The sequence below is a fragment of the Rhinichthys klamathensis genome, unplaced genomic scaffold (assembly GCF_029890125.1).
Source record: "Rhinichthys klamathensis goyatoka isolate OS25496 unplaced genomic scaffold, OSU_Roscu_1.1 h1tg000176l_1, whole genome shotgun sequence".
NCBI lineage: Eukaryota > Metazoa > Chordata > Actinopteri > Cypriniformes > Leuciscidae > Rhinichthys > Rhinichthys klamathensis.
The window spans coordinates 1158773-1175000 of NW_026606705.1; the positions used below are offsets into that span (position 1 = coordinate 1158773).

A 16228-nucleotide genomic window follows, 5' to 3' on the forward strand; every position below is an offset into this window, starting at 1 on the left:
CACACTTGTTTGGGCTTGCGAGCCGTTTTGAGTGGATGACGAGCGCGAGACGCCGAAATGGATGCCAATAAGATTCTGAATGGAAAGTTTACTTTTAAAAAGTTGCCAAATGGTTCCATTGACGAGACCAAAGTGATCTGTGTGTTTTGTCGTTGTGAACTGAGCTATCATCATCGCAGCACGTCCAGTCTGAAATACCACTTGATGGCCAAGCGCACACACACAGCTGATGCGAATTCTCCGCCCCCTCGTCAATCGTCAGTATTTCTTTCACCCTTTTATTGATGGACAGTGTTACATTGTGTGAGAGGTTATTTGCTCCAAGTGAGAATGTTAGTGTGAAATTGAACACAGTATATGCCAATGTTGTTTTCAATAAAAAAACATTTGCACAAAGCAAGCCGATCCACTTTTCCATGTTGATAAGAGCATTAAAATGAGAAAAAAAATAATGGGACAAAAAGAAATCAAGAGACATTTAGAATAGATAAAAATGTGTGATTAATTGCGATTAATCGCGAGTTAACTATGATATTAATGCGATTAATCGCGATTAAATATTTTAATCGTTTGACAGCACTAATATATATACATACACATTTATAAATTTAAACATTTATGTAGCAACATCTATAAAATTACATGTATATATATGTGTGTATACATTTATATATGTATATATCACATTTAATATTTGTGTGTGTTAATATACATAAATTTAAAAAATAACTTTTTTTTTAAAATATATTATTTTGAGTTTTGTAAAGAGGATATTTACACCTCAGAAATATTGCGTTTCATATTCTCTGTATCATTTTGCAGAATAAGAGTCATTGATGTATTTTTCCCCCATAGTTTAAGGACAAAAATTTGTAATTTAAATAATTTACAGATGCGGTGAAGTCAGAGAAGCTAAAACTTCTTTCTCAGGCACATGTTGAAATGAGACGTGCTTTAGATCCTGAGATGTAGTTTGTAGGGATTGTCTTCTCAACTCATTCTCATTAGATGAGTCTCTATAGCACGCGTTGTGTTTATTGTGCAATTTATACGCGAAAATGAGTTTTTACGCGCATATAATAAGCACTATAAACCCCTTGGGTATTAGTGGTGTGGGGTACATGTGTATTACCCACAATAAAGTGTGTATCATATGCACGTAAAAACTGATTTTAGCATATAAATTGCAGGATAAACAGCATGTGTTCATGAGATCAGGCTGGTCTTCTACAATGCTTTAAAGGACTGGATGCGCTCATCGGCGGTGAAGCCCGGGTTGCTGTAGGGGTTCGGGTAACTGTGTCCTGTCTGTGACGTCGTCTGTCGTCTGATGAGTCTGTAAACGGCCACGACTGGGATGGAGAGCACAGGAACCGAGCTCAGCAACACACAGATCGCAAACACCCAGTCCGAGTACGGCTTCACCTCCGGCTCCGGGAACTTCTCCTGCAGGGAGTTTACAGTTAGCCATTCATTTTAGTGTTGTGTTTGTTTTTATGTTTTAAATTCATTTTATATTTGCATTTTTATGATTTAATTAAGTTTGAATATAGTTTCGTTTTTTTTACAATTATTAATTTAAATTTTATATTTATGATTTAATTTTAGTAAGTATTTGGCATTTTAAAATCATTAAAATTACTTTTATTATGATTTAATTTTCTCCATTTAATATTTATTTTATTTTAAATATTAATTTTAAGATAAAATATTTGTATGTTCGTTTTGTATTTTAAAATAATTTTAATTTAGCATTTTTTGCTTTATTTAATTTTTTGATGGTACAATTATTAAGTTGAATTTTATAATTCAATTTTAGTATGTGTTTTGTATTTTAAAATGATTTAATTTAGCATTTTTATGATTTAATTACATTTTCTGGTTTATTGTTTTTTTAATTTACAATTATTCATTTTAATTTTATATTTAATTAATTGAAGTATTTAGCATTTTAAGATCATTCATTTAGCTTTTTCTTTGCTATTTTATTATTTTTTATGATTTCATTTTAGTAAGTATTTAAGTGTTTTGCATTTTAAGAAAATTAAATGAGCTTTTTTATGATTTAATTTTCTCCATTTAATTTTTTTATTTTAAATGTGTTCATTTTAATTTTATGATTTAATATTGGTATGTTTATTTTTTGTATTTTAAAATAGTTTGTTTAGCATTTTTAAGATTTTAATTTAATATTCTGTGTTTTATGTTTGCTTTTATTTATTTTTATTTATATTAAGGATTTCATTTTAGGAAGTGTTAATTTATTTATTTATTTATTTTGATTTTGTGTATTCATTTAATGTTTAGTGCTTTAACTTGGTTTTTATGACCCACCCTGGTAACCCGTTTAACTCTCTGGAGTCGGCGGTCTCGCCGGCGATACCAGCTGACTTTTTTCCTTATCAGTGCAAAAGAGACTTAAATTACTCTGTTGATTTTGATCTTACATATAAGTGTTATACATCATTCGATCCTGTTAAGTTTGTATTTTTTTTGTGGAACCTCACAATAAAAATAAAGTGTTGTGCTTTTCGCCAAATAAAGAAAAATAAACATGATGCGCGTTCTGCGTTCTCTCTGTCAGTGAAGTCCATTCTGAAACGCGTCCGAAAAATGAACTGTAACTAAGTCAGTACTTGTTACAGAGATACGAGACGTATCTTTTTAAAGCTTGTATTCTCTTCTTTTAAATGAAGTAATTTATTAAAAAAAGAATTATTTCCAGTTTATGTAATTCGTTTGAAACCAAGGAGAGGTATAGTTTTTTCGGGTCTCAGTTCATTATTTTTAATGAGCCGAGGCCGCCACGCCCCCAGCGCTTTTCACATGGTAAATAGGTGATCTAACGTTATGCATCGCACACGCCCAGCAGCGATCAATGGCATAAAAACACGAAGTTTCTCCATCAGATTCACTGATATTTCATTGCGTTTTGAGGATGGCACGCTACTCCTTCAGATGATTCTGGACAGCGAGGAAGAATTCACTTTTCCTCAGAGGAAGATTGTAACTCCGACGACGAACGGCTGCATTTTGAAGAACGAATTGATCCCGCCAAGGATACAAGTTCGAAGTAAGTTGTTTAGTGTTTTATAAGAGATTTCTTTTCTGATCGTATAGAGTTCAAATGAATTTTCAGACTATATTTTGCCTAGCTTTTGACATCTTACAGAAAAGATTGCCTCACAATATCCCTAACATTCGTGTATACGCTCATGTAAACTTTTTAAATGTGATATTACTCTCTAAACATATTTGTATATTAAATATATATAGTTTTGATTAGCTTATGCCACTGATTATCATGCTAAAATACTGCCTTGTGTGTAATTTATTTTGTTTGCGAATAACTGCTTAGGTTATATAATGATTTAGTGAAATATATTTCAGCCTCCGGTAAAATATGTGATACTGTTTAAATACAATATATTATTTATGTGTAAATGTTCAGTTAGGCTAACTGAAATAAAACCATGTCTATATTGTGAAGGGTAGTCAACTTTAGCATGGGTGTGTTCACTTAATCTAAGCACTGTGTGTGTGTGTGTGTGTGTGTGTGTGTGTATGTATATATATAAAATTAAATCGCAATTTTAACCAGAAAAATCTACAATGCATGCCCAAAGTCGTGCAGCCATATAGTTTCTCTTGATATCAGCAGGTGTTTATTTTATTTTATTTTTTACAGGGAGAGATGCCACTGATGAGTCCTGCTGACTTCAACATTCAACAGTCTCTGTACATGAACATGGTAAAATGAAAAATCAAACACCGTGGAAATGACAGTTATGTACTATGTTTCAGGAATGGGACAATGTTGTGTGACTGTTCAAGCCTCTGTCTTTAGATCAGTGTGTTTACTAATGTGCTTTTTTGTCCTTTGTTGTGTGTCTTTGGATTATGTTGTGTTGTAAATAAATCCAAACAATCAAAAAGCCATTCTTTTTTAAATCTCCTCATTCTTTGTGGAAGGCTCCTCATAATGATAGGGTCTGATAGCACCTAATAGGGCCATTATGGGAGGGTCTTTGTCTTTCTCAGGTGTGAAATGCCATACATATTAATGAGAGATCATGCCTCCTCGCATAAAGCTTTCTCAAACAAAACACGTCATACACATTCTAAAAGACTTTATTGACTTATCTGAATGAGTAGTCAGGGTGATTCTCACATAGTTTTGGAGCAAATATTTTAGGCTATGTGATACAATTTTAAAAAGTCTTGTGAAGAAATAATCAATGTGTTTTGTGGCCTTATTTCAGAAACTTTAATTTTTAGTTTTGAACTGAAAAAAGCACAAATGTCAGGGCATGTCAAAACATCTCAAGGACCCCAAAAACACCTTAGACCCCAGAGGGTTAAATGAGCAGAAACTCTCATATAAACACACTGAGGTGCATTAATTCCATCTGGAACCAGTGATCATGCAGATCCTCAGCAGGTAGAACATGATTTTAAAGCTTCTATTTGTCACTCACGTATTGCGGATTCCAGGCGGGATACGTGGGGTGTTCCTGGACCTGGACGGCGACGTAGGCCACCAGCACCACCAGCAGCATGACGGGGCTGATGCCCATCCAGCACGCGCGCCAGTACAGGTTCGGCCTGCGTCCCGTCATGAACTCGATGTCGTCGCTGAAGCTAGAACACACACCGTCTCAAACCGTCACAAAACATCTGATACTGAAACCCTACGAGCTCAAATATTCAGATTAGTTCATATTTCAAGAATTTATTTTAATAAGTTGACATTTCAAGAATTTTTCATGGTTCTCTGATGTTGTATAATGGTTACATGAAATGAAGCTAAACAAAAAATAAATAAAAAATTAGAAAATGTTTTATTTTGATTTTGTTTTGATTTAAAAATTATTTATTTTAACTGTACATTTATATGATTAAATATGTAGAAAGGTTTATATATATATATATATATATATATTACATTTTTATAATTTTACTTTTATAATTTGTTTTAATTTTTTAATTATGTTTTTATCCACACACAAACCCCAGTTTTGGCAAACCCTGCTTTAACAAACTGTTAAAAAAAATCTAGTTTATCTATTTTTAAGACCACCAACCTTTTCCTTCGACCTTCTTTTAATGATTTTAATTGATGGCAATGCTGTCTTTTAAAATGAACTGATGAATTTTCCTACCGCTTTATCCCGTAGAAGCAAACAACGCCGATGATCTCGAAGAAGGCGATGACGAGGAGCGGGACGGATCCCACGTAACTGTTGAAGATCTCCAGCCAGTAGTTCCCAGATCCCAGCGTGAAGATCAACGCCACCAGGAAGCTCAGCGCACAGATCAGACCTGCATTAGCATAGCATTATAGAGATAGTTCACCCAAAAACTAAAATTAGCCCATGATTTACTCTCCCTCAAGTCATCCTAGGTGTATATGACATTCTTTTTTTCAGATGAATACAATTGAAGTTAAATAAAAAAAAAGTCCTGGCTCTTCCAAGCTTTATAATGGCAGTGAATGACTGTTTCTGTTTTGAAGTCCATTAAAGTGCATCTATCCATCATAAAAGTGCATCTATCCATCATAAAAGTGCATCTATCCATCATTAAAGTGCACTTTTATGATGGAGAGATGCACTTTTATGATGGACAGATGCACTTTTATGATGGAGAGATGCACTTTTATGATGAATAGATGCACTTTTATGATGGATAGATGCACTTTTATGATGGATATATGCACTTTTATGATGGACAGATGCACTTTTATGATGGATAGATGCACTTTTATGATGGACAGATGCACTTTTATGATGGAGAGATGCACTTTTATGATGGAGATGCACTTTTATGATGGATAGATGCACTTTTATGATGGATAGATGCACTTTTATGATGGACAGATGCACTTTAATGATGATAGATGCACTTTTATGATGGATAGATGCACTTTTATGATGGACAGATGCACTTTTTTATGATGGATAGATGCACTTTTTTATGAGGGATAGATGCACTTTTTTATGATGGATAGATGCACTTTTTTATGATGGATAGATGCACTTTTATGAAGGATAGATGCACTTTTTTGATGGACAGATGCACTTTTATGATGGATAGATGCACTTTTTTATGATGGATAGATGCACTTTTTTATGATGGATAGATGCACTTTTTTATGATGGACAGATGCACTTTTATGATGGACAGATGCACTTTTATGATGGACAAATGCACTTTTATGATGGACAGATGCACTTTTATGATGGATAGATGCACTTTTATGATGGACAGATGCACTTTTTATGATGGATAGATGCACTTTTATGATGGATAGATGCACTTTTATGATGGACAGATGCACTTTTATGATGGATAGATGCACTTTTATGATGGATAGATGTACTTTTATGATGGATATGCACTTTTATGATAGATATGCACTTTTATGATGGACAGATGCACTTTTATGATGGATAGATGCACTTTTATGATGGATATGCACTTTTATGATGGATAGATGCACTTTTATGATGGATATGCACTTTTATGATGGATAGATGCACTTTCACTTTTATGATGGATAGATGCACTTTTATGATGGATAGATGCACTTTTATGATGGATAGATGCACTTTTTTATGATGGATAGAAGCACTTTTATGATGGACGGATGCACTTTTATGATGGACAGATGCACTTTTATGATGGATAGATACACTTTTTTATGATGGATAGATGCACTTTTTTGATGGACAGATGCACTTTTATGATGGATAGATGCACTTTTTTATGATGGATAGATGCACTTATGTTTATGCTGGATAGATGCACTTTTTTGATGGACAGATGCACTTTTATGATGGATAGATGCACTTTTTTATGATGGATAGATGCACTTATGTTTATGCTGGATAGATGCACTTTTATGATGGATAGATGCACTTTTTTATGATGGATAGATGCACTTTTATGATGGATAGATGCACTTTTATGATGGACAGATGCACTTTTATGATGGATAGATGCACTTTTATGATGGACAGATGCACTTTTATGATGGATAGATGCACTTTTTTATGATGGATAGATGCACTTTTATGATGGATGGATGGATGAACTTCTATGATGGATAGATGCACTTTTATGATGGACAGATGTACTTTTATGATGGATAGATGCACTTTTATGATGGACAGATGCACTTTTATAGACTTCAATTACTGCCATTATACATCTTGGAAGAGCCAGGACATTTTTTAATATAACTCTGATTTTATTCGTCTGAAAAAAGAATGTCATATACACCTAGGATGACTTGAGGGAGAGTAAATCATGGGCTAATTTTAATTTTTTGGTGAACTATCCCTTGAGCATATGGCCAGCCTCATTAGCATACGGCCCGTGTCTCAGGTGTCGTACCTGTGAAGATCTCTTTGGGCAACCACTTGGGCACCACGTGCAGGTCGAGCAGCGGCGTCAGGACCCCCTCCAGGTTCCCGAACATGGAGGACAGGCCGAGGCTGAAGAGCATGACGAAGAAGAGCACGGCCCACACCTGTGAACCCGGCATCTCGATCACTGCCTCCGTGAACACGATGAACGCCAGGCCCGTTCCTGAAGCACTCTGGGTAACAGAGAGAGAGTCTCAGTCACTACATACACACTGTCGTTCCACAGTAACTAGTTACAAAACTAGCGTTCAACAGTTTAGGTTTTTTTATTATTATTTTTTTTACTGAAGAAAAAACAAAACAAACAATACAAATACATTTCAAATGCTAGGGGGAGGTTTAAACAGTATTATAGGAATACTTTAAGTTTCAGCCCCAGGTCGTCCCTCTCAATCATGGCTCCGGGTTCTAGAAAACCACAAAATAGAACCGGAGTCCTATTCCATTATTCCTAGCTGCGGTATTCAACGGCGACGGGCAGCCTGCTTTGAACACTCTAATTTTTTCAAAGTAAATACTTCGGCCCCGAGAACCGGACACCCAGTTAAGGGCATCCGGGGGGGGGCGCCGTAAGGCAGGGGTCCGGGACGGGCGGTGGCTCGCCTTGTGGCGGACCGCCGGCCCGCTTCCGAGATCCAACTACGAGCTTTTTAACTGCAGCAATTATACGCTTTAGTATACGCTATTGGATTTGGAATTACCGCGGCTGCTGGCACCAGACTTGCCCTCCAATGGCTTCCAACAGGTTTTATCGTAGTTTTTGTCCAACCCCATTGACTTCTATTGGATGTTCTGTGAGGTACGGTATTACTGCTAACACAGAAACCTAAAATTCTCGGGACAGCAGCATTTCTCCAAATTTCAATCTTAACCGTTCGATTTCATCAGAAACGTGAACACTTAAAACAGGCTGTAAAATACCGAACTTGTCCTTTAAAGTTAATGTTGTTAAATTAATGTTAATTGCATTTTTAAATTTCATGTGTGTTACCATAATGGTGTTTAGTGTTTGTGTGAATGACACTTTATCTTTTATATATTAATATGAACTTTCTCAGTTTATGGAAAAGCTGTCTGTGATGATCTTTGTTTTATCATGTGACTCTCATCTCCACTGTGATTGGTGGTTGTCAGTGTATTACAATAGTACAAAACAGATATTAGTACTTCAATAGATCGGTAAATTAACATTGTATCAGATAGTAAAATACATTTTTTTTACTGTAAATTTAAGTTAAGTCTATAAAACCTACCATATTTTTACGGTAAATGTCTGCAAGCTGCCAGTTTGTTTTTTACAGTGTAATAATAGTCATAAATGTTTCTTGAGCATCAAATCCTCATATTAGAGTGATTTCTGAAGGATCATGTGACACTGAAGACTGGAGTAATGATGCTGAAAATTCAGCTTTGATCATAGGAATAAATTATACTTTACTATATATTCACATAGAAAACAGCTGTTTTACATTGGAAAAATATTTTACTGTATTTCTGATCTTCTGAGCAGACGAGACGTGCTTATAATGCCAGCTGTACCTGATCCAGGAAGTTCTTGAGGACGCAGTGTTTTAGGTTGAGGCCGGAGACTTTATCCGGGTCGCTTGAGTTCAGAAACATCAGCCAGTTGTCGTAGTTGTCTGTCGTGATGTTTTTCTCCTCGATGTCGAAGGCGTTGGTCAGATCCAGGATGTTCCTGTGAACACAACACACACACCTTGTCAATCAGACCCCGCAGTCGTGTAAACACTCAGTTATGGGTGTGTAAACGCAGTGTGTGTTCATCACCCGTCGATGCAGGCGTTGAAGTTGCTCGTGGCCTTGAAGCCTAAGATGGCGAATATGGGGATGGAAGCGTAGAGAGACGTGGCGCTGTTAATGCATCCCACAAACACAGCGTCTCGCTCACAGTCATTCCTGTTGGAAACACACACAGGCATCTCTTATTTATATATATACAGTATATACACAGGTGAAACTCGAAAAATTAGAATATCGTGCAAAGTTATAATTTTGATGATTATGGCTTACAGCTTATGAAAACCCCAAATTCAAAATCTCAGGAAATTAGAATATGACATGAAATAAATAAATAAGAGGATTTTGAATACAGAAATGTCGGCCCTCCCCTCTGAAGTATAATCATGCATATGCATGATTATATATACTAAATATATTAGTTTCACCTTTTAATTTGAATTACTGAAATACATGAACTGTTGCACGATATTCAAAGTTTTCGAGTTTAACCTGTTTATATATATATATGCATATGCATTATTCACCTTTCATATTCATAATGCGTGATTTTAAAGGTGCTTTCTGTAAGATTGACAGTTAGTGGTCGAAATAGGTACTGCAGTCCAAATTCAAAATATCAGAGATTGTTGTTTCCCCGCCTCCTCAGACTCAATGCTCACACGGGTTGTCAGTTTGAGGACATGCAACAGGAGTTGATTTATCCGCGTTTTAATATGCTCTCGTTCTTAGAGATTTTTAGATGATATCGAGGCTCTTTGGGTTGTGTGGATCAGCAATCTCTGACCCAGTTTGTTTGCTGGTTTCCATGCATTTAAATTTTTGTATTTTACAATCTATTTTTATGATTTAATTGAAGCTTTGGTGTTTTATTTTTACTTGTTTTTATTTAAATTTTTTATTTATTTATTTAAATGATAACATCAAAATATTAATCAGGGTGATGATTCAAGAATCTTTGGAATTCTCAAAAATTGTGTAATAGACTGTATATTTGTCCCGCCCTGCAGACAGTGTGTGTCGTACTTCTTGGGGTTGTAGCTGGAGAATGCGATGAGTCCCCCGAAGGCCAGAGACAGAGAGAAGAAGATCTGTGTAGCGGCGTCCAGCCACACCCGAGGATCAGTCAACAGCGTCCACTGAGGAGACAAGATCACACACACTGATCACACTCCTGCTATGTGTGTGTGAGACTCACGTCTGGTGTGAACAGGTACCGTAGCCCGTCGGTGGCCCCTGGCAGTGTGAGGGCCCGCACTAGGGACTCCTGCTGTGTGTGCGTGCGCGTTTGCGTGTGTGTGTGTGTGTGTGTGTGTGTGAGAGTGTGTGAGAGAGAGACTCACATCTGGTGTGAACAGGTACCGGAGGCCGTCGGTGGCCCCTGGCAGTGTGAGGAGCCTCACTAGAGACTCCTGCTGTGTGTGTGTATGTGTGTGTCTGTGTGTGTGTGTGTGTGTGTGTGTGTGTGTGTGTGTGTGTGTGTGTGTGTGTGTGTGTGTGTGTGTGTGTGTGTGTGTGTGTGAAAGACTCACATCTGGTGTGAACAGGTACCGGAGCCCGTCGGTGGCCCCTGGCAGTGTGAGGAGCCTCACCAGAGACTCCTGCTGTGTGTGTGTCCGTGTGTGTGTGTGTGTGTGTGTGTGAAAGACTCACATCTGGTGTGAACAGGTACCGGAGGCCTTCAGTGGCCCCTGGCAGTGTGAAGGACCTCACTAGAGACTCCTGCTGTGTGTGTGTGTGTGTGTGTGTGTGTGTGTGTGTGTGTGTGTGTGTGTGTGTGTGTGTGTGTGTGTGTGTGTGAGAGAGAGACTCACATCTGGTGTGAACAGGTACCGGAGGCCGTCGGTGGCCCCTGGCAGTGTGAGGGGCCTCACTAGAGACTCCTGCTGTGTGTGTGTGTGTGTGTGTGTGTGTGAAAGACTCATGTCTGGTGTGAACAGGTACCGGAGCCCGTCGGTGGCCCCTGGCAGTGTGAGGGGCCTCACTAGAGACTCCTGCTGTGTGTGTGTGTGTGTGTGTGTGTGAAAGACTCACGTCTGGTGTGAACAGGTACCGGAGCCCGTTGGTGGCCCCTGGCAGTGTGAGGGGCCTCACTAGAGACTCCTGCTGTGTGTGTGTGTGTGTGTGTGTGTGTGTGTGTGTGTGTGTGTGTGTGTGTAAGACTCACGTCTGGTGTGAACAGGTACCGGAGCCCGTCGGTGGCCCCTGGCAGTGTGAGGGCCCGCACCAGAAAGATGGTGAGCACCAGGTACGGGAAGGTCGCGGTCACGTACACGGCCTGCATAAACACAAACATTAAAATCAACATGATCCATTGAGCACAAACACACACACTAGCCACATTTCCATTACAGATTCTCGCAAAACTTTTGCGATATTTTCTAAATGTCGATAAAAAACGATTGCAAAATGGCGGCATTTTCATTAACCGATGTTACGCGACTAAAATGTAATTTTCAGAGTCATTCCTATAATCATGGCAGTGGATGTTTGTAGGTTTGTGTATATCTCAGTCACCGCACTAGACATTATTATTAATGGAATGAGTCGTAGGCGTGTTATCACAGCATTAATGGCAAGGAAAGTCAGTGCATTGTAGTCTCCCTGACGAAAAATTTGATTCATTCATTGCGACAAGAGAGACAGACATCGTTAAATCATCTAAATCGACAACATGTATGTTAGACCCTATACCAACTAAACTACTGAAAGAGATGCTTCCAGAGGTCATAGATCCTCTTCTTAATATAATTAATTCATCTTTGTTTCTAGGATACGTACCAAAAACTTTTAAGATGGCTATGATTAAACCGCTTGTTAAAAAAACGCAACTTGATCCCACAGAATTTGTGAATTACAGGCCGATCTCGAATCTGCCTTTTCTGTCAAAGATATTAGAAAAAGCAGTATCCTCACAACTGTGTTCCTTTTTTAGAAAGAAATTATATCTGTGAGGATTTTCAATTAGGATTTAGACGGTATCATAGTACTGAGACAGCTCTCATCAGAGTTACAAATGATTTGCTCTTATCATCCGATCGTGGTTGTATCTCGCTATTGGTGTTACTTGATCTTAGTGCTGCATTTGATACCATTGACCATAACATTCTTTTAAATAGACTCGAAAATTATGTTGGCATTAGTGGAATTGCACTAGCATGGTTTAAATCATACTTATCTGACCGTTATCAGTTTGTAGCAGTAAATGAAGAGATGTCTTATTGATCACAAGTTCAGTATGGCGTACCACAAGGCTCAGTACTAGGACTGTTGCTGTTCACTCTGTACATGCTACCCTCACACACACACACACACACACACACACACACACACACACACACACACACACACACACACACACACACACACACTGTACATGCTACCCTTAGGAGATATCATTAGGAAGCATGGCATTAGTTTTCACTGTTATGCTGCTGATACTCAGCTCTATATTTCTTCAAGCCCTGACGAAACTTACCAATCCACAAAATTAACGGAATGCATAGCTGATATAAAAAACTGGATGACTAGTAATTTTCTACTAATTCTGAAAAAAACAGAGATTCTAATTATTGGACAAAAAACGTCCTCGTGTAATAACCTAGAATACTGTCTAACACTTGATGGCTGCTCTGTCAAGCCCTCGTTGTAGGAACCTGTGTGTGTGTGTGTGTGTGTGTGTGCTCTTTGATACCAATCTTTCAAACAGTGACAGTGACAGTGACGTGTCTAGTATCTGTAAAACAGCATTTTTTCATCTTAAAAATATATCTAAATTACGTCATATGCTCTCAATTAAAAATGCAGAACAATTGGTTCATGATGATATTAAGGACCTGCATAAAAACTGTTTCCATTGCAGTTTTGCAAAAATATTCGAATTGCCTGAAAAAGCTCCTCATGCGAGCGTGAAAACTTTTTTGCGATAAATGGGAGTTTTTGCGATATTTGCAAATTAAAAAATACGGCCCACGTCAGTCGCGTTTCCATTACCCTTCAAATTGTGCAAAATAAAATTGCAAATTTAAAATACGGCCAATGGAAACGCGTCAATTTCGCAAAAACTCCCATTTATCACAAAAAAGTTTTTACGCTCGCATGAGGAGGTTTATCAGGTAATTCGGGAAAAAAAATATTTAGCAAAACTGCAATGGAAACAGTTTTTGCGCATTTACAGTCACCTGACGTAGATGTTCGGACAGAAGAAAGAGTTATTTATTAAAATCCGTAAAAGACAAAAGAAATGACAGGAATACCAGATTCTAAACCTCAAAGAAATACCACAATTTATCAAGATCTTGAAGCAGATTTGAGGGAGAAACACCCAGAAACTCCTCACAAAAATAAAATTTTTAGTCGCATATCATCGGTTAATGTAAACACCGTCATTTCACAATAGTTTTTTATCGAAATTTACTAAATATAGCAAAAGTTTGCGCAAATCTGTAATGGAAACAGGGCTAATGGTGTGGGGCGTGTTTTCAAATCGCAATTTCAGTTTGTGAAGTTAGAAGGGTATATGCTAATGTAAACGTGTCTTGTGATGCGGTATATGCTAACGCTCGGGTACCTTCCCGATGGTCTCGATGCCCCGTATGAAGCAGATGTAGACGATGCTCCAGGCCGAGGCGAGGCACAGCACCAGCCACCACTGAAGAGAGCCGCTCTGCTCCAGGCCCGGCGAGATGTTCAGCGTCTGCCGGTACCAGAAGTAGTTCACCGGTGTGCTGATCACACACTCCTCCACATAACCTGCGAGACACACACATATCATGTTACACTATTCACTCATATTCATTTAAATTTATATCGATTTGTATTCATTTATAATTTTGTTTATTTTTAATGTATATTATCTACTTTCTGTAGATGTTTATTTGATGTATTTTCAATGTATTTATACATAAAAAAATTATATTTGTATTCATTTATATTTTTGTTTATTTTTAATGTATATATTATTTACTTTCTATAGATGTTTATTAGATGTATTTTCAATGTATTTGTACATTAAAAATAGAATAAATAAAATGATAAATGCATTGAAAATACATCTAATGATAAATAAAAGTAAATTAATATGCATTAAAAATAGAATAAATAAAATTACATTTATTACTTTTTTATTTATACTTATTTGATGTATTTTCAATATATTAATAACTTATTTTATTTGTATTTATTAGTTATATTTTCAATATATTTATAACTTGTTTTATTTGTATTTATTTAATTTTATGTTTATTTATTTTAATGTATATTTATTTACTTTGTTTATATTTATTTGATGTTTATTCAATGTATTTATTTGATTTATTTTTAATGTATATTTATTTGATGTTTTTTCAATGTATTTATTTTATCTGTGTTTATATTTATTTTGATTTTACAATGTATTTATATTTTTATTTACTTATTTATTTTCAATGTATTTATGCTTTCATTTGTACTTATTGTTTATTTTTAATGTATTTATATTTCTGTTTTTTTTATTAATTTATTTTAATAAATATTTATTTACTTCTTGTTTATATTTTGTTTATTTTCAATGTATTTATTTTTTATTCATTTTATATTGATTTATTTTAATGCATTATTTACTTTTTATTGATTTATTTTTTTAAATATGTATACTTATATATTTGTTTATTTTTAATGTATATTTATATTTTTATGTATTATGCCATTTTTATGCATTTACATATATACGTATATATTTATTTATGTATATTGTAACCTTTTTTATTTATTTTTTTATTTTTAGGCTATTTATTTGTTTGTTTTTAATTGTGGTGTGAAATATTATATTCTTGACAGGCATGTGTTTATTTTAGTCCTATATTGTATATTACTCCTATTGTATTTAATCTTGTTCTTAATTAAGTCCTGAGCATCAGCTGCTTCATTAGTGTTCACTATATTACAGTAATGAGCGTGTAATGAGGGTGCTTGTGTCCCTGTACCCGTGTTGTTGTCGTTGATGGGACACTGACTCCAGGGCAGCGGCTCCTGAAACGAGTGGAAGAAATACCACAGAACCCAGGCCAGAATCGTGTTATAAAACAAGCCCACCAGGAAGGAGAGGATCATCGATGCCACACCTGCCGTTTACAGTCAGAACTTAATCATGCCTTTATGAACTCATAAAGCGTTTAAGACACAGTGACACGCTCTAAGAAGACAATAAACATTTGCTCATGGAAAATCACAGACTGAAAAAAAGAACATACACGATCAGTAAAGTTTGGAATAATTAAAGTCCCCCTAGTCAATCATTTTATCCCTTAAAATTAATCTTTGATCACCAAAATTACATAATTAAACATTTTTTCCTTGAAAAAAATTCTTCATGCATTAAAAATTCATTTAGTATACGCGTATCTATGAATATGCAAATAAGCCCCGCCTCCACTCACTCAGATATAAACCACATTAATAACTTGATTTTCACCACTGGAGGATATTAAGAATTTTTAATGTTTCTGAAAAAGTCTCTTCTTCTCATCAAGGCTGCATGTATTTGATGAATAATACAGTAAAAACAGTGAGATATTATTACAATTTTAAACAACTGTTTATGTAAATATATAGTAAAATGTAATTTATTCCTGTGATCAAAGCTGAATTTTCCTTAAAAATCAAGAGCTCTGATATCTCTTAATCTCTCTCTGTTAGGGTTTGTGCTGAGACCAATGTCAGTACACTGTAAAAAAAAAATATATATATATATTGTTGGTTTAACTTAAAGTAAGTTGCCTTAAAATTTTGAGTTAATACAACAAAGGATATTGGTTTAATAAATAGAAACGTAAAATATCATGCTATCTGAATCACATTAACTAAGCTGATTTGACAAAAGATAAATGCACAGATAACAGATCTTGAAGATGTCTTCTCCAGTGTGTGTGTGTGTGTGTGTGTGTGTGTGTGTCTCACCCAGTCCGCCCAGCAGAGGAGAGATGGAGTGCCAGACGCCGATGCTGCCCTTCCTCAGACTCTGGCCGATCGCCAGCTCCAGATACAGCAGAGGAAGACCCTCG

General features: G+C 36.2%; 1 protein-coding gene across 1 annotated transcript in view; it reads right to left on the reverse strand.

Moving 5' to 3' along the window:
- Positions 1-1227: 1227 nt before the first annotated feature.
- LOC130092573 (sodium-dependent neutral amino acid transporter B(0)AT3-like) overlaps positions 1228-16228 on the reverse strand; it is a 16610-nt gene continuing 1609 nt past the window's right edge. The window contains exons 2-12 of the mRNA XM_056260476.1: positions 16125-16228; positions 15152-15289; positions 13759-13940; positions 11356-11466; positions 10215-10327; positions 9219-9347; positions 8970-9126; positions 7399-7603; positions 5163-5322; positions 4479-4641; positions 1228-1446 (exon numbers count right to left, since the gene is read on the reverse strand). The exon at positions 16125-16228 is cut by the window's right edge and continues 37 nt beyond it. Of these exons, the coding sequence (XP_056116451.1) occupies positions 1228-1446; positions 4479-4641; positions 5163-5322; positions 7399-7603; positions 8970-9126; positions 9219-9347; positions 10215-10327; positions 11356-11466; positions 13759-13940; positions 15152-15289; positions 16125-16228 (1681 nt within the window). The remainder of the gene's footprint in view (positions 1447-4478; positions 4642-5162; positions 5323-7398; positions 7604-8969; positions 9127-9218; positions 9348-10214; positions 10328-11355; positions 11467-13758; positions 13941-15151; positions 15290-16124) is intronic.